Here is a 22,039-nt window from a genome sequence, read left to right as displayed (position 1 = left end):
AGATACAAATCCTGTGGCCACTTGCCAAAAAAGCTTCCATTAACACTTTCTGACCATTCTTCCCCAAAGGTTAGTGGTCAACTGCTACTGAGGGGTATGAACTCTTAACATCCTCTCCTAAAATTTGTGGTACTGTCAGTCTCCTATGGACCACAATCTGATATCTTAATGCAGCCAGCTAAGGTCCAAACAGTAGCCAGTAAAAGACAACATTACTCCATGTGACCAGCTAGTTTGTGGGCCTTGGGTACACACGGTGACAAGGATATCATACAAGGATGACACGGTGAGTAGAACACACCTCTCCACTGTTTATTGCCCTGTCTTGCCAGCTTTCTTTCTCACTTGTCTTTGCTGAGTGGGACACCAAGGATACAAGATCAGCTCTCATCTCGTCTGGGTGCTTGACTGTTTGAAGCTAGTGCATTACTTGCTGCTAAGCAAAGGTAGTCAAGCATGCGGTTTTGAGGTGTTCTGTCATCTCAGCCCAAGGCAGGAACAAGTTGGTGAGCTCCCTTAAGTCACAGTTATACCAGTCACAGGTGCTGCACAGTCTCCAGAGCAGCCTGTGTTTAAATCACAGGGAAACTGACATAGCTGCTGTTGTGCCATAGGAGCATGCACTACAAAGCAACAGCAGTTGATCATTGGTCCCCTGCTGATCAACAGCTGTAGATACAGCACTGTGTAACCAGAGAGAACAGTGTTAGTGCGAAAAATATGTTGATGCTGGGTATAAAACATGAAATTTACTGTAGCAAAGTCAGTGGTTGAGTACATTGTGGGAAAAGTCAGTAGAGTTGGGCTCTGCTTTGGGTTTTGTCTAGTCATTTGACATGAGGATTCACTGCAGATCTCATAGCAGAAGATACTTGATGCTTGTTAGCACTGGAATCCCCTTCTGATTGAACTTTTGATGAGAAAAAGGTTTTATTTCCTATCATTTGCCTTAGAGCAGAACAAACCAGTGGACTTCAGTTTGCATGACAGACTAGAGGTGTGCTATTCAGTGGCTGTGCAAACACCTACAGTATATGACTAGCTCACCGTAATTCAGTTCTTCTGTCTTTCTGAAATGGGTAATGCCTAGTAATTAATGCACATGAGTAGTGCTTAGAATTGACAGGCAGACAGTAGAAGAAGTTCCTGTAGGAATGATTTACATTGTTGAAGATGTGGTATCTCTTAAAGTGTTGCTCCTGCAGCACACTCAGTAATGTATTAGTAAGACCATGAAAAAATGTAAGTAGAAAATCTCTGTATAATGCACCATTTCAAATTAAACTCATGTTTTCAAATTTGATGGAAACAAGAGTTCTTTGCAGTATTTCAAGCTGTAGGTACATTTTTTTTTTCCTTTTTCGGAAGACCATAAATTGGCTTCCTAGGGGGAAATCACAGCCATATCACATAAAGACAGTTTCATTTCCTGCCCTGTCCATAAGTATGATACCTAGGTAAGTCTCAGGATTCATGTGAGTGTGGATGAACTGTCAAGGTACCCAAGGTATTTTCACAAATTCAAAGCTTTCCACAGTTAACAGTAGAAACGTCTTGTTCATCTGCATCTTTCCCAACTGGCTGCTGAAGTGTTTGTGATTTGCAAAGCCCAACAGAAGGATAGCCAGACTGACAGCCCTGTGATGTAGATATCATCTGGGAGGGAGTTCTTAGTCCATTACTCCTTGGCTAGACTTCCCTTGTCCTCTGATAGCATGCATCCGCCAAACCTGACAAGTCCCCTGAAAATGATTCCTTTATTGAGTTTATCCAAGGTGTTAATTGGTGAAAGAACTAAGTAAGTGTTTAAAACTAGCTTTAACTTAGGTGGTAAAAAGCATTTTGCTGTTAACTGTCTTGACTTTGTGTCCCTTGGGAAGCTGGAATTTTTGTGGTTATGCATTTTCTGTAGTGGAAGAATGATCTGCTCCTAATTTAAAAAAAAGTTCCAGGCAGCCTTTACATGGTCCAAAGAAAACCTGTGCATAAACCATAATCTCTCTACATACTAATGATATACATTTCTTCAGATAACATGAATTTTACCATGCAATTCAATAACAGGAGTAATGTCTTCATTACCTTTCGTCTTCAGCTAGTAATGCACTGATTTTGGCTTCCCTTGGTCAGATCCATAAAGAACCTTTGGAAAGTTTTGAGTCTGGAAACAGAGAGGCTGGTTCAGTATTTGGGTCTCTTCCTATATATGAGGTAAGCACAGGTGTCTTCTTTTCTGCTTTTTGCAGCGGCATTCATACAGCAGAAGCAATTAGCACTAGTAAATTATTACAATCATGTATTCGTGACATTCTATTGTTAACTGTCTGCTTCTCAATTTAATTTTCTAACATGGTTTGCATTACTACCCATCCAACTCCATTCTCTGTTTGGTGGAAGCTTGGGAAAACATTTGAAGACAGCATGCCACAAAGTGAGTATTCCAGACATTTAATTCTCCTGTTCAACCTCATGTCATTAACTTTTTGCTCAGATTCCACTCTTTTAGCCAGCCCCAAAACTATTGATTCTTATCTGCACAAAGCTTTGGCTATTGTAAGTTAATACTGCTTTATGGGTACTATTGATCTGACTTATTGCAAGCTGTCTAGCAAGGCTTCCTAGGTTGTTCCTTCTACGGAGAAAGACTAGAATGTCCACAGCTTTGTCTATCCCACCTATCATAGGATGGAAGGAATCACCCCTAGCAGAGGTGCTGATCTCTTTCCATAATAATTTTTTGTCTGTGCTGTTACAAAACACTATCAAAATGGTCTGTTCAACTGAACATATTAATTTGTTCTTGAAATTTTGCAATTTATTTTTTAAAGGTCTTCAGTGGAACAAAGCTGAGATGTCCAGTCCCACCGGACGGTCAATGGAGACAGGTTTCAGTGGAGAATAGGGTCAAGACAAATAAACATAGCGTCCATATTCAGGAAAGTAGATTAGCAGGTCCCTTACTTCAATTGTTTTCTGTTTTTTCCTATTTATTTAAATCCATTTCATTATTAAGTAGAATATACCTAAATTAAATCTTTACTTCTATTGCAGTCCTTCATGCAGATAAAAAATTCTAACAAGGCTGGTGTATGATTATAACAAGATAGTCACAGAAAAGCCCATCTCACTCCACTTTTTGGTGGTTAAGAAGGAAAAGCACTTTACTATGATTAACTCCTTGAAGTTTCAGAGCTGTAAATCTGCAAAAATTCTTCTTTTGCTAGCCATATAGACTTCTCTGAAGAACAAGAATTGTTATTCCAGAGGTACTGCTCTAACTGTTCTCTCATGTTTCAGGAGCTTTGGTGTCCTTGGAGAGGCAAAGAGTTGATGGGATGTTCCATAGGTAGCACACACATGCCACAGTATCCTAGTCAAACGTCCTCTGCCAGAAACATTTAGATTTCCTTGTTAATCATGTGGAGATAAGACAGAAGGAAGATTGAGAACTAGGTTCAAAAGAGAAACAGCCCTATTTAAAGATACCTGCATTTAGGTCACAGCATCATAGAATATGCCATCTTTAACTCTGCACTATTTTCAGCTGAGCTAACTTTATATTAATTAAACATAATTACAGAAACAGAAAAAGCAAAAAACAAGCAAAGCTCCTTGCAATTGTTTTGTTAATGCTATGCAAACAAGTCTTCAGAATTATCATTCTAATACCTTTTAGTGCCAATATTTTTGTTCAGAAGATGCCTTGACCAGAACTATTAACAGAATGAAATGGCCATATAACCCAAAGAATTCATTTTCAGTAGCTCAGATGCCTTCTGGTTTATGCTACTTTGTTGCAGAAAAACACTAACATGTCACAGTAGGGAAAATCTGTTTAGATAAGATTTTTTTAAATTAGTTTTTCTGATCAATTTACTGCCTGTCAGTTCAGGTTTATGGGCAAAATCCTGATCTCTTGCTGCACCAATTTAAGTCTTAGCTATGCAGATTTAAAACAGTAAAAAACACTATAGGTCAATTCAGTTCACCCCAATTATTTTCATCATTTTTATTATATAGTACAAACCAAGCCTAGGGCATGGTAGGTGTGTTTAAAGGAAGGTCAATGTATGATTCAGGGTGTAATGAAGGTGAAAGTATAATAGCATTATTTTATTATTATTGTTATTCATTATGAACTCCTTACACTGAACTGTTGTAAACAAGACCAAAATTTGTAAAAGTTACTCAGCATATTTTAGGGTGATCAGAAATCATACTCCTTTTCAGCAGTTGCCAGTGGCTGTTTACTTAATGAGAGGCTAGTAACAATGTCTTTCTGGTGGATTTTGTGTTAGCTGAAAGTCTTAAACTAATGTCCTAAAACATACTTAACGTCTTCCCTATTTTTATGATTGGCTCCTGAACCCTTAATCTAAACCTGAACCTTTGGATAGCTCTAAAGAAAACTGGCAAATGTTGGAAACTGATCTCCTCACCAATATTTAAGAAACCAATACATAGGTTTGTCCCTTCCTCTGTGGCACAGTAATGACAGAAAGCCTTGTTCTTCTTATGCTTTTTTCTATATTTTCATCTAAACAGGAAATCCAAACCTTTAACTAGCACAGGTAATAATGGTGTCATATTGAACAGCATCTTTCATCCTGTGCTGCGTAATGAGCTGCCCTTCTGCTTGGGAAAGCACCTGGCAAAAGGGGAAGGGATCTTGGGTTTATGTAAAAATCATTCCTGTTGAAATCAGTGGATAGCCCATTCAATGTCTAAGAATTAATTATAGCCCTGAGACAAAGATCTTAACCAGGACCAGTGTAGTATACATTATGTAAAAGAAAACACTCTTGCCTGAGATCTCAGATTAGACAGCTGCTTCCTTAGGGAAGACGAAGTGGGAACTTCAATAATCAGGAATGGATAAAATTTGGTTTACACTCTGACAGAAAGATGTATGAATTTTAGTGCCAAAGGAATTGGCTGTATCATCCAGTCTAACCTTCTGGGTGGCACAAGGCAGACAAATGGTCATGATTATCTTCTGTAGCCAGATGCCTGTTTGTGTTACTATTTTGGTTTCCAGTTGAAGGGAGCATCCTAGGGTTCTTAACGTACATTTGTTGCCAATTATTCTCCATGTCAAAACCACAGGTATCATCTCTGCTCCACATTTGTCCAGTTTGGACTTTCATATATTGGATATTATGCTGCCTTTTTTCTGTCAGATTAAGCTTCATCAGCCATCAAAAATCCTTTCCAGAGATGATTATTCTTAATCAAAGAAGTCAGCATCTGCTCTCCATGATCCAGTCAACTTGTCTGAGCTGAGAGTAAGGAGCAGGTTGGGCATTTTAGCTGAGGGGCAGCACACTGCAGCTTCAGGAGCCAGCTCAGGTCTGGAAGCAGTGTGTTACACTAACATGGCACTCACTCGGAACTAACAAGCCCTGTCAGCTCCAGTGGGTTCTGTACAGGTCTGGCTCCAGTATCCCTGCAGATGCTCCCCAGGCCCTCTGGTTCTGGTCCACCCCAAAAGCCCCTGTGAAACAAAAACTCAGCGGAGTATGATACAGAGAAATTACACCTCACACTCTGTGAGCTGTTTTGAAGGCAGAAGCAAAACACAAACAGTGTTCTCCTTTACCCGGGTTCTATCAGCCTCCCAATTACTCTTGATAATTACAGTTAACTGTAATTTGAGCTTCGTGAGTCTCTCACTACAAGGCAGACCTCTGTAGCCTTTTTATCTCTTCCCATCACAGTGGTTATCTTTTTTTTAAGTGTCTGCCTCAGAATTCCATTTTATACACACAATCTTATAAACATCAGACACACAACAAAGAGTTAATATGCCCTGCTGTTTCTGCCTCTTAGTTCCTTGTTTATGCCTTCGAAGAGCAGGTCCATCCTCTAAGCCAGAAGAGTGCATGCTGAGCTCATATTCAGTTAATTATCTGTCATGATTCTCTGAATCCTTCCTGGCATTTCAGCATTCCAAGACAGCATCACAACATGACACAGGTCACAGAATATCATCCTTTGTCTGATTAAAGATACAAATCCTTGCCAAGTGTGTCACCTTAGTGAGTACTTAGGATAATGCATGTAACTAGTGCCACTATTACCTACTATTTTGGGGAAAATAGTGGGTTTTCTGTATTACTGGTAATAAATGGTGTTTGATCTGCTGGCCTTCTTGGAAAGTCTGTCTTCTGATGAGCTGAATATACAATGACTTGCAATGATTTACCTGTCTTCAACTTGTTATAGGGCTATGATGGATTTTGGGGTAATACTGCTTTTTTTTTTCAGCAAAATATCTTGTGGGAGTATATTTAAAAATATTATGATCAACTGTACTGGGTCTGGCTGGGATGAACCTAATTTTCTTCATAGCAGCCTGTATGATGCTGTGTTCTGGATTTGTGACTGAAACAACGTTGGTAACACACCGGTGTTTTGGCTATTGCTGAGCAATGCCTGCACAACATCAAGGTGGTTTTTTCCTCACCCTCAGCAAGTAGCCTGGGGGGGCACAAGAACCTGGGAGGGGACACAGCCAGGACAGCTGACCTGAACTGAGATATTCCATACCATATAACGTCCCGCTTGGCTCCTGGAATGGAGGAGGAAAGCAAGATGTTCATGGTCATGGTGTTAGTCTTCCCAAGTAACCATTATGCTTCCTGAGGCCCTGCTTCCCAGGAAGTGGCTAAACATCTGCCTGCTGATGGGGAGTAGTGGATGAATTCCTTATTTTGCTTTGCTTGCACATGCAGCTTTGCTTCACCTATTAAAATGTCTTTATCTCGAGTTTTCTTGCTTTTACTCTTCCAAATCTCTCCCCCCATCCCACTGGAAGAAGTACGCAAGCAACTGCGTGGGCATTTAGTGTCTGCCAGGGTCAAGCCACCATGTTCCCTTCATCCACCCCATGATTTAGCAGTTAGCATATGAAAGGTAACCCCCCTGCAGTTTCCTGAGTCCTATTTGCCTTTGAAAGACAGCTACTTCAGCTCTCTTCCAGTTACCTGAAAATTGCCTAGTCTTCAAAGATTATTAAAAATGAATGGTTCAGGTTCAGAGAGCTCCTTACCCATTTCTTTTGATGCTCTTATGTATTATGTTTTATAATTATGTAAGATTTTCTCATTGGCATTGTCCCTATTTATAGTTAGAACTAAAGTATTTTAATGTGGTTGCAAGATGCTGATATCCCACTTCAGTTCATTAACTGACTATTTACTTCCTCAGAACTATTTACTCATCCTTTTCTTTTTACCAAACCTTTAGCACTGCAAGGATTTCACAGGTTCTTAATTTTTGAATTTTACTCTTTGCAGTCTTGCTGCTTGCTCCCTTCGGTTTTCCTTATTAATTGCCCATGTTTTCCAAGAGCTGATTTGTACGCATGTCTATTCATGCCACTATATTCTCCACTGTGCAGAAGAGCCCATCCATAATGTAATACTATTCCCAGTAACAATCAAGTGTTTAATCCTGTGCTGAATGAAATCAATGAACCAGCTCTCAGCAGGGAACCATGCTGCAAGGAGAACGGTCAAAAATACATGATATGTATGTTTTACCTTTAGCAGCCTTCCATCCAGTTACTACCTTACAGTTATGCTATTTAAACTGTGACAAAATTACAGTGCTATAATGCTCTCAGTCTTTTTTTTCATAGTTCATTAAATTAACAAAAACTGAAGTAGTTCAGGCTGCATGCCATTGCTCAGCATTACTGTTTGTTTGAAGAGTTCCAACTCCTAGAGCTTTATAAACACCAAATGGAAACTCGTTCTGGCCGCAAACATTTTACACAATGGTATTATCCAATTATCTTAAGTGTCACAAGAAAAGCGGAGAAGCTTCATTTCTTTGAACAGATAATCTACTAAGGCACTGCACTGCACAGAATTCATTTGAAGAACAGTTGTTTATTCTGTGCTAGAGAACAGAGGATGCTACTGGAAAGAAATTAAGCACAGAAAAGCATACCAGGCAAGTGATACTTCCAAATATACCCATTCATCTTCAAGCAGTCTTTTCAATGCTGGATCTAGTACAACGCTGTGTGTTAACGGACTTGTTGGTCTTAGCTGTAGATTTTCTCTGTGTCAATGTCTCTCTATTACTTTGCAGATTAGTTTCTTGCCACCAGCATCCACAATTATATTGCAGGCTTAAATGTTCCAGGTGTATTAGTTGTTCTGTTGTTCCAGATCATTACTGTATTATGGAAAGGTATCTTAACAAGGCAGCCTCCTTCAGCATGGCAGAAATTCATGGTTGTACTGGCTGCAGTAGTTAGTTTGCCAGAATTTCATTACAGCCCTTGCTAGTGCTTTACAAAATCTGGGACATTCTTCAGCTGCCCTCACCCACTAGTGTAGTTCAAGCTGAATGGCATCAACAGTGCCAGAACTACGGGAACCAAAAGTCTTTGTTATGTATCCACCACTATAATAGCTCCCATTATTTGGGCTAGGATTGGATGGAGAAGGCACACAAACGTAACTGTCACTTTGTTCTTCAATATATTTACCCAAACTTCTGTTCCCTGCAACCAAAGTCTCAGAAGACACATTGACTAGCTGACTGGCTAGATGGCTAATTGAGGAACATCATGCAGAAAAGACGCCCGAGTTAAGGGAAGTTTTTGAAAGTGTGTAACCTATTTCTATCAACCATTCAGGATGTGCTTGTCCATGGATATCCAGAATCAGGCCCCCTGTCATCTGTGACTCTGCAGTGGTCAAAAATCCCATATACTCCTCCCAGGCCTGTTCTGCTTGGGGAATTCCAAAGGAGGCTTCTTCTGTTAGCATCCATCTTGAACACCTGCAGGTGTTTTGTAATGATATGTAGGAAGAAGCCATCAGTAATTTTGTTGATATCTTCAGCAAGAGCCTGAGCCACCTCTATACTATACCTGTCTTGGCTGGTAGACACTTTGCATTTCTTATAATTTTGAATACTTCCAGAAGGACACTCATGAGAGAAAATACAAGAGGATGTCTTTGCATCCCAACAGGCAGCCTCTCAATCAGGGATGTCTTTCGGTTCCATTTACCCACCATGTGGGACAGAGAGAATCAGGTTCATGTTGCCCACTTGATATTCTGTGAAATTATTATGACCAAATATAACCTCTTTGGTGCCAGTGGCTTTCAAAAGCAAATATAAAATGGAAAGGAGGAACAGATACATATTCTTCATTTGCTGCTGGAAGACTCAGCAATATGGAATGTGTCAGTACCTACATAAAAGCAAAAGACAGATTTTAGATTACTTAGAGCTGGGAACACATGAGAGACTGTTCAGCTGCTGCTGGAATGATTAGTTGCTGATTAAACTAATTTAATTTTATTCCCTGTAGCACAAAGAAGAAGAGTACTTCTATAAGAAACAAAAATTAACAGGGCAGTTAGTGTGGCTAGATGTAACTGATGCACTGTATCCAAAAGAGAGGATTCTCCCAGAATAACAGGGCAAGGGAAATGGTAGGTTGCTGGGCCTCCTTAATTTCTCCAGAAAGAACAAACACTATTTGACGATCCTATCTGATCCCAGAGAATCACTAGGTCCCAGCAAAATATTTGAAATAGGTTTTTTTCCCACCCAAGCCTCACTTTTTCACCTCTGAAATGTAAGAAAATTCTAACAAAAATTGATAGAATATCTGTATCTTATTGACCTGTGTGAAATACATTTCCATTATCCACATGGTTACAGAAACTAGAGACTATGTGAGCTCAGACCAGCACTGGGCTTGTCTAAAATAAGCAGACTGATAAGAATTGAGCCCTACCAAGCTCTATCTCTAGCTATGCTCCAGGCTGAGTTAATTTGGTAGCATTATAGGTAGGTACCAGTGAGTGCATTAAGGAGGGACTATATTCTCTTTAGTTTTCAAGTCTCCATTCTCTTCAAGGGAGCTAAGCCCTCACTAACTCTACCATTTTTTGGAAAGCTGGAATTTAGCAATATGCTGACAGTGCTTTCTGGTTTGAAGGCATTACATCTCTAGAAAGATCAGAGTCTTGAGTGTAACTGTGTTGGACAGATGTAAAATGAGTAAGTAAAGTCAGTGAAGAGCAGAATAAAAAAGAATACTTTTCACTTCCATGAATAAAAAAAACCTCAATATAGGCCAGATGATGAGTATGTAAACAGATGCACTTGCACATGAGGCAGGCTGTCTTGTTGCCTGTCCTGCCCCTATCATTACATCACCTGCAGAAATGCAGAGGATAAGAGGAGCAGACAAGGGAGAGAGTAAGAAAGATCTGCAAGAATCTGTCTACAACATCTGGCCTCAGAGCATGTATGAGAGCAGCCAGTAAAACTGAGAGGGCAGGGTGCAGTATGGAAGCATGCTCCCATCAGCCACCTACTCTGAGAAAAGGAGAGGGCAATTTCACCTAAATAATGCAGAAAAATATTCTTTTCCCTCTATGAGGGAATCCTGCTGGCTTTTAGAGACAACCTCTGCTGCCCACTGAGCTGGTCCACACTGAGGAACCTGTACACAAAAAGCAAACATCTACCTTCCTCTCTTCTTTCTGGGCTGAAAGTCCTGTAAAAGTCTGTGAACTGGAATCAAATCCCTGAGAATCTAATCTACAGTTTTGCTGCAAAGCATGATTAACAGCTTTTTTAGTTTCTTTTTAGCCTTTCATTTAAAAGGTCCCTTCACTTGAGCTATTGGCTTTAAACAAGCTTTTATCCAAGTCCTTGTATAGTTCATGCTTCCCTAAATTTCCCTGAGACACAGACCTTCACCTGCTCATTCACTGTTTGCATTACCAGAAATGTTGGGGAAAGGAATATTTTCAAGCATTATTCAAAATCCCTCTTCTCAGAAAACTATATTGCACATGCAGAGTGTGTATGTCTAGGAATAGCTTATCCCAGGTGCAGTGGGGCCCAGCACCAAGCTAAATAAATCAACAGCAACAACTCCCAGGTGCTGCTCACCTGCCTCTGAAGGACTCAGGTTTCCTTTGCCTCAGGCTCTCACCTTAAATATGATGACACAGCTGTTCCTTTCCCACCAGCTGCCAAACTGTATGTTGTCATCTGTGGCAGTTTGCTTGTCTTTTTGCAATTTCTTGTTAATGACTAAATCAAGCTGTTAACACTACTAGATCATGCCTTAAAGATATACGGAGAGAGCTCTGTATTATTCCTAATCTGGAAGAAAGTCACCTTGGCACAGCTCAGGCTCTGGGCAGACTTGGAGAGTCTGGAGGAACTTGATGACCCCAGACTGCTTTAAAGAGTTTTCTGGACAGCATGCAGGGGATGCAGAGGAAAAATGTTAAGTCACAGTAATACTGGCTAGAACTGGACTTCATCATAGCAAAACACACAGCTTTCCAAAGGATTTTAACTCAAAAGGATGGTGTTCAGAGAAGCACTGAAGCACCTACAGCTAGGAGGAATATGCTAGAAAATTGACCTGTTTGTCTTCTCCAGCACTAGGGTGAGGTCCACATGCATAAGGAACAAAATAACTGTAACAGGCTGTAAGTTCTCTGTTCATCATAGGTAAACTTACATTATCATGAGGTTAAAAAAAAATCCACAATATTTTAAACTGGTACTAATCACTGCAGGACTAGTTTGAAGATTTACCTGTAAAGAAAGGGAGAGAAAGTTGTTCCTGCCTCCGCACCTTCAAAAGCCAAGCAGAAATGACCATTGGACTTGGCTTCAGCTGGGACTCCCTCTGTCCCAGAGGTCTCTAGAGGCCAGGCTGAGCCATGCAGCTGCATGGCACAGACCCTTCATCTGTACCCAGATGTATCATTTCACAATGAAGGATCACAAAAAGGGAAAAAAAATATGCACTGGTATACTAGAAGCTTAGCGTGCTTTTGTTCTCTATACTGACATATGTTTCTAGGGATCAAAAAAACTTGCCACAAGCAGCACAGCCATGCCAAAGGTAAGCTCAGAATAGTTGATATAATCAGTAAAGGTGACAAAACTGGTAAGACAGAGGGGTTTGAGGTTTAACAGCAAAAATGGGTGCCCTAATTCTGGTTTTAGTTTTTGGGGTCTTCTGGGGGAAGTCTAGGAATTTTTGTGACACTTCACTGGAGGAAAGGTGATGGGATACATCTGTTTGCATGCACACTCATCTATGCATTTGAAGCTGTCTATTATCTTTTCTTGGCTGAGAAAATACATTCTCTCCGCTCAGAATCATTCTAGGGTATACCTGGCAGAGAAAAAGAATGAAATAACTGGAGATGGCGAACTGAAAAGACCTCTGAGTTGAAAAATATACAAAAGGACAGATTGGCAGAGCAGGGATGAGGGTATTCTTTGGAATACTGGAAGGAGGTGAAGGATCTCACATGAAGAATGGAGGAAATATGGCAATTTCTAGTAAGAAGGCACAGAGGCATGAAAGAAAGGTAGAGAAAGACAGAGCAGACTACTGTTTGTTTTTTTTTCACAGTGAATCAACCAAGTAAAGTTAAATGCAAGAGTCAAACACAATCCACAGTCTTCCATGATGCTTATTCAGTTTTGCACCCATGACCCAGCATGTTATGATCTCTTTTCCTTATGTTCTCACTTTGGTACCAAGCTGCAGCAGCTACATATTGCTGACTGACAGGATCCCATTCTGTTTCTCATTATGTATCACTTCACATTATTTTTAGTAAGGAGTGCAGAACAACAGGTACCCAACTCATTGTCTGTTGCCTGTGATAACTGGATGTACTGTCTGTCAAATGCTCTGATACATTTGGATGTACTGCCAAATAGGCAATGGATGGGTATATTAATCACTGTAAACTGATTCAGCTGATTTCAGAAATGCACCTCTTTTCCACTTCTTCTTTCAGGCTTCTCATTGTAGAGTAAATCATTAACCAGTTTCCTATTAAGCTTTTACAGATAGTTAGGCAAAATATTAAAAATAATTACTTCTATGTGGTTTTTGCAAATGGAAATTCCTTCTAAAAATTAAAATATTTACACACACCCCCAACAAAAAAATTGTTGGGACCTTACGTACAGAGACAGGGGTTAGCATTCTAGTACCTCTAGAAACATCCTGAACCTGCAGGATTTTATGAGTGTTACAGGTAATTGTCCTGCATGCATGTACCCTCTTGTCAACATGCAGTTGCTGTAGCTGCAAACTGTTGTTGCAAATACACACACTTGGATCTTTGCATATGAACTGAGGAAAATGCTTTTTGACGTTACATACATGGTGAATTTTGAAAAAAAAAGAAGCAAAAATTGCCACTGTGCCCTGGGTTACTTGGTCTTGCTTTGACAAAAGTCTCACAAACTTCAGTGAGGCTTTGCTTGGATTTGGGATTGTACTGCAAATAATGCTCCTCCTTGGCTTAATTCTCCTGTACATCCCTACCTTAGCACTGACAGACCTCTATTGAGTAACAAGACGTCAAGGGAGATTTCACAGCATTAGTGCATTATACAAATGTTGTGTCCATATACACTTAACCACAGGAAGACATTGTTTCTTATGGGTGCTCAAAATGAATGCAGTCAGTGCTAGGTGATTAGAGAAACATTTAAAGTTTCAGAGAGACAGTCAGTGACTGAGTGTTATGTCTGTGGTTCATATATCCTCATATTGACAATGGGTACAAGAAAAGTTCTCTATAAAGGTAAATAGCAACTTGAAATATAACTCTTTTATGCCTCTTCTGTACTGTAAAGACCAAGGAAGACTGCATTTTTCCCTGTTTTCAGTACATCCAAAACAGAGCACAAGCTATCGAGGCAAGACACTGTAGTGGGCTTGTTTGAGGATCTGAGGCTGCTGACAAGCACAGGAGTAGATTAGATTGAGATGACTGAAGCAGTGACTACCTAAGGCATTTGCTTTTCTGCCTTCCTGGAAACTGTTGTTCTCCGAAGAAGAACAATTGGCTGGTGAATCAGCTGCTAGTTAATAACAAGAACTAAAATAGATGTGTTACATACCCCTTAGCACTCTGGAAGGTAGACTGGTTACTGAGTAATTGTGGTGATCCATACTATTGATTTGGAGCTTCCATGGCTTGTTTCATTCTGTAACAGGTGGTCATCTGCTTTAACTTCTTTGACATAATTTATGATCCCTGTTTAGAATACTTGAGTTTTGGTAAACTACAGATTAGTAAGAAAGGAGGAACACACTCAGTATACACTGTCAGATAAATAGAGCTAATAAAGCTGAGCTTCCCAAAGACTTTCAATAACTGGCAGCAATTAACTCTGTTAGCTAGTATCATTCTTATGCATCAGAGTGAATGTTGCTCAGCCTATTTCTTGTGGAACAACTTACGAATCCAGATAATATAAATCTTTTACCAAACCTACATCCTGTCACTAGTATCTCTGTTTATAAATGGGTAAGACTAATCCCTAAGTGGTAAATTTATGAATTTTGTGGAGCCTGTGCAAAAGCAGCAAACTGCTAAATGTGGCAAGTTAAATGGTAACTGCAGGAGCAGACTCCCAGGTCGATAGCTCAAAGGCCTCTTTGTAGCCCTAAAGGGAGAGATGAAATGTATTACCAGAAACATCTGAAAATAGTCTTTATGATTATTGAAAATAAACTCACTAGGTGCAAGATAGAGGTATGTGATTATTCCACAACCTCTTTTCTTGCCACCACTTATATCTTATTTCCTCCAAAGAGAAACACATTAGGTAAAGTGTAACTAGTCACAGTGCCATTATTCCACTTGGAATCAGCTCAGACTAATGCTTCCACCTTTAAAAAATCTGTTACCTGGATATGAGAACAACATTATCTTAATTCAGGCTACGTATCCATTGATTAATAAGCAGGCAGAAGGACTGCCACTTATTGAGCCACCCATGCTGCATCCAAGCACGCCTGAGTTTCCATTAGAGGTCTACAAGGCTGTCCTTTACTGGGCATAGTTTGATTTCATCACAGGTTACAGCTGTAGACAGAAAGTACCACTGGAGGGAAAAGTGCACTTATGTAACAGGCAAATAAGGGCAGGAGAAAAGTAGTTCTGTTACCAACAGAGTTAATGAAGCCTCATTTCCTGCCCCCCTCCCTCGATATTCCCGATTTCCAGATGAGGGAAACCTTTTCCTTTTGTAGGGGAAAGATAGACAACAATCTACTTCCAAAAAGCAGGTTTTCCAGGTCTAGGTATATTCCGTACCCACGTGTGAACTTCACATCTAGAGGAGACCAAAGAGTGCTCCAGGCTCACCCCTTTCTGTAGCTTTCATGCAAAGGAAAGCCTGCACTGATCGTGATTCGTAAATCATGATCCATATGTCTGCATCATCAGGGCAGCAAGACCCTAGGGCACTCCATGGCATGGACCAAAGGTTAAGCTCTGTACGCTACCACAGAGTAACGCCGAGCACAAGTATAAATTGGGAGAGGAGTGGCTGGCGAGCAGCCCTGCAGAAGGCGATATGGGGGGCTGGTTGACAGCAGGCTCAATAGGAGTCAGCAGTGTGCCCTGGCAGCCAAGGGGGCAAACTGCATCGGGGGGTGCATCAAACGCAGTATAACCAGCTGGTCAAAAGAGGTAATCATCCTGCTGTGTTCAGTGTTGGTGTGGCCTCACCTTGAATCCTGTGTGCAGTTCAGGGCCCCACAATTTAAGAAGGATGCAAAGGTCCTTGAATCCATCCAGAAAAGGGCAACAAAGCTGGTGAAAGGGCTGGAAGGAATGTCCTACGAGGAATGGCTAAGGACTTTGGGCTTGTCTAGTTTGGAGAAAAGGAGGCCAAGGGGCAACCTTATTGCTCTCTACAGCTTCCTGAGGAGGGGAAGTAGAGAGGGAGGTGCTGATCTCTTCTCCCTGGTATCCAGTGATAGGACATGTGGGAATGGTTCAAAGCTGCATCAGGGGAGGTTTAGATTCGACATTATGAAGCATTTCTTTACCGAGAGGGTGGTCAGACACTGGAACAGGCTTCCTAGAGAGGTGGTCTATGCCGCAAGCCTGTCAATTTTTAAGAGGCATTTGGACAATGCCCTTAACAACATGTTTTAACTTTTGGTTAGCCCTGAATTGGTCAGGCAGTTGGACTAGATGATCATTGTAGGTCCCTTCCAACTGAAATATTCTATTCTATTCTATTCTATTCTATTCTATTCTATTCTATTCCTCTCCACATTTTCATGAATTGGACAGAGTATCTTCAAGATGTCTAGCCCTTTGTAAAATTACATGAAAATAACTCTATGGCTTCAACATTTATTGCAGGCACATATTCAGGCAAGAGGCATGAGCATGTAAGTCTTAGAAGAACAGGCTGAAAAAAGGCAAGCCCCAAATGCATTATCTGTTAAGGAACAAGTGGAGGCTGAAGTAGAAAAGGGTGTGCCCCCTGCCAGGAGAGCCAGCCATGATGCCCTCAATGTCCCTGCCCCTGTGGGTGCAGTAACTCTGTGCATCCCACTGTGCTGGATGCTGCTGTGGACTCACTGCAATGGGAGGAGACCCTGCACTTTAGGATAGGGAGCACAGTTGAAGGAGTCGAGAGGAGCCTCCTACCCGTTCCCTCCGTTCAGCCATTACTAGTTTGGAAGCAGGAGCTGTAATGAAATTCCAGAAAGAGGCTGATTAGTGCTGGGGAAAAAAAATCTAAACACACTATCCTCCTGCAAAATCAGTTGGAGAGCACTTTATTTTCAATACCTTTCAAATGTCCTTGTTCTGCATTCTGTTTTCAATCTCACCTAATGTCCTGTAGTGAAAACTAATACTGAAGCAAGCAGAAGGGATGGGGACCTGAGCAGGACATGAGCTTTCTTCTCCCTTTCCGGCAAAATGGCCAAAAGCAGAGGAGTGTTAGAGACACAGATGAGAGAGCGCTTTCTAGGACGGCATTACTGCTATGCTATTTCTTAGTGACTAGCAACTAAAGAGGTTGTCACTCCTTACTAAGGAGAAGTCTCCAGAATGAGTCTGTGCCTGGCACTACAGCAATTTAAACATTTTTGTTTAAATATCCACTTTTTCAAAATTTTTGAAATATGAGCAAGTGGACAGCCTTCCTCCTAGACACTGGTACACACCTTTGTTTTCATGATGAACATCAGCAGGAGACTGCCCACGGGTGCTCCTTCTTCTAGCTGAGAATTACTGCTTGAGCACTCAAACTCAGAGAACTTATAGCAAAGGAGCAGACGATCAGGTCAAAATGTTGGCAATGCATCGTGATAGCAGAGAGCAGGTTTCCACTGGCAGGGGAGGGGGGTCACACAAGTTATGCCTCCACCCATTTCTACGGGATTACTCATGAGCAGCTTGGTTTTGCCGTTCACTGGCAATACGTGGATTAGTCATCCTTTGCCTTCACTGGAAAAACCCAGGACACAAAGAGAAGGTCAGATGGTCTTGGCACCTCCAGCCAAGCATGCTATTGACAGACATCTGTTTGAAATATTACTTAGCTGGAGTTGAGCTCAATGAGCTTCACAAGGTATTATTTGGCAGAGCTGTGTTCCCTTCACTACCACATTCTCATGAAGAAGCTGATGGGCACAGACCTTTCCGAAGCAGTAAGGTTTGCACAGAAGGGAATGAATCACCCTTACAGATCTCTTCCCTGGAAAATGAATCTGAGAGCTGTGTTCACCCAGCAGTGAACACATAGGAACTGTGACCAGCCTAATGAGGTTACCTGGGATTCTAATGCAGGAAATTAATATGTCTTATCTTCTGTTCCCTTCTGTACCTGGCAGGGGCTGAAGCCTGCAAACAGCATTAACAGTTTAACAGAATTAGCCAGTAAGTGAGATACCGCTCACATAAATCGTGCTCTTGGCCTGGCCTGACTGAAGCAGATGCCAGTTGCAGTATTAACTAGATAATCCAGGTTTTTAATGACTTTACTAACACTATTGATACAATATTTTCCTGATATATGAGGAGATTTTAAAAACATTTCCTCTGCTACTAAATATAGTTTTAAGGATGTCTTCCTCTAGACTTCTTTCAAGTGTGTACAAGTGTGTATATGAGTTTGCTTGTGCTATTAAGGCCTGGCTCCTTAGCTAAGCTAAAAAAAAGGTGAAAATATGCTGTCCATAAAAGGAAATTTCAACAAAAGGCAGATAAAGGGTGCAGTATAAACTAGTATAAACCAGGCACCTGATCTACTAATGTCACCATACCTCATGCTCTGATTGTGAGCTTCACCAAAGTGCCAGTTTTCATTCTGAGTTTTTTTATCTACCCCAGCAGTATCTACACAAGCTACTTGTGAAAGGAAAGGATTGTATATATTATTATAAGTCTTGTAACTAACCACAATGTGGTGCTACTTCCCAGTTTCATCTGGTACTATGGGAAATAAAACTGCAATACTATAGTATTCTTTAAAGGAATAAGTCACCAAAGTATTATCATCTGACTGCTTCCTTCCATGAGACACTGTTGAGCTTAAAGACCAGTATCTTAGCTAGTTTAAGTCAAGATAGCTCTACTGAAACCAACAAAGCCTTTGACTCATTGTATAAAACTTCTGTTATTTTATAGATTTTATGAGATGTCATGAGGGTGGGTCATAGATAATCAGGCTGAAGACATTTGTAACAAAGTGAATGTTAATGCATACCATGCTAACTCTTCAGCTCCAAGGTGTCCACCCTTTCAGATTAAGGAATCGAAGAGGAAAATCTGAGCTGGGCAAGAATTCTGCAGCTCTGGCTTCCTTCAGTGCAAGTTCCTTGGCTCCAGTGCTTCTGGCTCTGAGGTTCACCTTATGACTATTTTTAATCTAAACTATAGAAAATACTCAAAAGTAGATTTAATTGAATTGCACGTGACATTTTGAATGATATGGATATATTATATTGTCTACCCTGATTATTGTTCTTCCCATGAACACTGCAGTTTGAGGGAAAAAGAAATGTCAGAACTGATATAAGAACATAATTCTTAAAACAAGCAATCCTAATCCAAACAGAATTCTAATTGCAATTGAATTTAGAACTTCTGGAGCATGTCAAATGTAGACAGAATCATGGAGTGAAAAAAGAATCAGTAAAGAGGAATTTAAACAATATTTTCAGCTTTAAAACATCTTATGCTGTCACCATGGCCAAATTATTTCTATGCATTTCTCAGTGCACACACAATATTCTTAAGAAGTTATAATTCAGATGTGCTCTTTTCAAAATGCATTGAATTTAAGCCTTGCTGTCCACTGTCTGGAAACATTGCTTTTCTGCCCTGCTGACTGAGTCATCCATGTAACAGAATCAAAATATCGAAAGAACTATACAGACATCAAAATGGCAAGCAGAAAAATAAACTGTTACCTGGTAGATATCAGCCTAGATATATTTCTCACTGCAAATTTTGTTGTAATTAAAACAAGCATACCTTTATGTTAACTAACAAGAAAAAGAAGCTTTATTATTTCAAACTCAGAATTCATCAATTGTTAATCATTTTACTCAGACAATCTATTTTTCACTTGTAACTTGAAATGTTTGCAGTGGAACTGCAGTACTAACATCTCAGATGGCTTGTGCCGTGGCTAACATGACTGGTGCTGGCCTGGATGTGGGAAATGTAACTGTGTGCTCTGACCAGCCCGCTACTAGAGGGCTGTTTTCTTCGTTTCCACGTCTGGCCGGGCCTTCTGGAGTGAGAGCAGGATCTTGTCAGGACACATCAGACATGTCACACAAGGATAAGCCCATCTGATAATTCCTACCTGTGTAGGAAAAAAGAAAGCTCTTCAAGGTACTCTAAAGTGAATTTATGCTATTGCATTTATACTAGTTATTGCATTTATGCAATACGTATTTCTTTATGCTATTTATGGCATTTATGCTAGTCCATGAGGCCTGGAGGGACACGTACAATCATGTCGCTCAGGAATGGAAAACTTCATATGTAGAAATAAGTAATTTCCTGTTTGTAATTAGAAACATACCAGATATTCAAACTCTGTGAAATTTCAAGCAAAGTACTACATTTGATTCCTTTTCATCTCTATCACTTTTCCTCCATCCCAAGATAATATCATGATTTCTCAAACTCTCTTCATAGTGCCAGACATGTCCCCTAATCAGGATTCAATCACCAGCTTCACAGATCTCCACTAAGAGCAGCTTAACAAAGCAGTTAAACATCATGCTTCCTTTTTTAATTTCAGAAAATCAGTAAATAAAAACACCTACTCGAGTGCAGTGGTAATTTTTATTCTAGAGTGTTGGCAAGACTTCTGGTCCAGTGATCTCATTACTTGCAGCTGGAAACATGCATACACCCTTGTATTTGTTCCAGTCTTATCTAAGTACTAGCTCAACAAATGAAGCAGACATGCACATTTTTATGAGTGCAGAGAAAATCTGCATAATTCAGTTTTGCATGCATAGTCTCTCTCTTGTTCTATTTCTCTCCCCATTCTTTACTAAGTTTCTAGGCTGCATTTGTTCTCTTTAGCAATATATGAAGACACATTTCCTGAGGACAAGAAACATCAGGAGTAAAATCAATCTGAGACTGTTCTAGGTTCCAGCATGTGTGTTGCCAGTAGGAAGAAATGAAGGCTGGCACTGTAGAGTCCCTTGTCATCCTAGTCTGTGGTACGTGCAGAGATCATGTTGGCTATCAAACTATGGTTTAGTGTGTTTAAGGTGTCAAATAGGCAGAACGAGATAGTGAACAGATGGTTACATAGGAACTCAATCCCATGCATGAGATGTCCCAAAACATTAACGAGATCTGTGAAACAAAAATGTTATTTGGATAACTTTTTGTGTGTAGTTGGACTATTCTTGTGAAACTCCCTTGTGCACCACTTCAAATTTCAGATATGGATGTTCAGGGCTTTTCTAAATGAAAGCAGTCACAGTAGTATGTAAATACAGATTTGAAATTCTAACTTTGGCCGTCAATTCTTACGTTAACCCCAGGGTTTCACTGCTATAGCATCTGTCCCTCATCTCTTCCTTTGCAGTCAGTGACCTGCTTCCACTCTCTCCCTCCCCACTCACTGTGTTAGCTATGGGACTCTGTCCTGCCAAAACTCCATGATGACCTTTGATTCCAGTATACTTGACGTTTATAATTTTCATGTTCATTGTTATTATCCATGTGCTGTCTTCAACCTCATGTCATGGATCCTTTGCTGTAATTGAACCGATCTGGGGCAATCACAGTGAAGAACATTGTCAGAAATGGACTGTTCAGTATGACTGTCATCTCAGAATGACTCATTCGGAATACAGGTTACAGCAACAGTACAAACTGATGGTTACTGTATTTAAGTTCCTTATTCATATCTCTACTTAGACAAGTAACTTTTACTTACTGGTGTTTAGCTTCTTTACATATAAATATTGTAACAAAGCAAGACACGAATACATGCTTTCTCCTACGGTGGTTTCTCTGCTGGTTTTGTTGGGTTTTTTTAGTTGATAACTACCTGAAAAACCTTTCTATATACCAGGGTACAGATGTGACAAGACAGCAAGGACAAGAAGAAAGACCTGAAAATAAAGGCTGAATACTATGACGACACAGTCTTTCCGGGATGTTGACCATAATTTTCTCCACTAGCGACTTAGTGGTTATAAAAAATTTGCATTAGGAAGTATTGCCAACACTAAGCTTTCAAACACAGCTGAGTAGGTCACAACGTAAGGAAGCAATGTTTTCCCTTTTTCTACTCTCTGCTGACAGACAGCCGTACTGAATTTGGCACGGGCCGTGCTGACGCAACTCTACGGCACCGAATCCATTTCAGTGTAGTAGATGCATTTTGGTATTTTTGCAGATGCTGGAATTGGCTGCGCGTCCTCTGCCAGCAGCGAATGTCATGGTTTACCCTTTAACGTCACGCCCCCTCAGAACCCCCTTCCCCAGCACTCGTCCCACGAACACCCCCTCCTTACACCCCGATCTGTCAAGCTCGGTTTCAAACGGAAGAGCAGGATCCGGTAAAACTCCCGGTACCCAACACGAGAGCGAGCCCCGAACGACCAGGATCTCCCCGTCCGTTTGCCCGGGGAGCCGAACGCCGACCCCGGGGACACGGCGAACCCGAGGGACGGGACGGGCCGGGCCGGGCGGGG

At 40.7% G+C, this 22,039-nt stretch overlaps 1 protein-coding gene across 1 annotated transcript in view; it reads left to right on the top strand.

Moving 5' to 3' along the window:
- Positions 1-2,902, top strand: part of WDR64 (WD repeat domain 64) — a 76,257-nt gene extending 73,355 nt beyond the window's left edge. Inside the window, exons 26-28 of the mRNA XM_010562943.1 lie at positions 2,131-2,211; positions 2,398-2,431; positions 2,829-2,902. Coding sequence (XP_010561245.1) covers positions 2,131-2,211; positions 2,398-2,431; positions 2,829-2,902 — 189 coding nt within the window. The remainder of the gene's footprint in view (positions 1-2,130; positions 2,212-2,397; positions 2,432-2,828) is intronic.
- The last annotated feature ends 19,137 nt before the right edge of the window (positions 2,903-22,039 follow it).

The sequence above is a fragment of the Haliaeetus leucocephalus genome, unplaced genomic scaffold (assembly GCF_000737465.1).
Source record: "Haliaeetus leucocephalus isolate CR32 unplaced genomic scaffold, Haliaeetus_leucocephalus-4.0 Scaffold162, whole genome shotgun sequence".
NCBI classification, from domain to species: domain Eukaryota; kingdom Metazoa; phylum Chordata; class Aves; order Accipitriformes; family Accipitridae; genus Haliaeetus; species Haliaeetus leucocephalus.
This window is presented reverse-complemented; position numbering and strand designations above follow the sequence as displayed.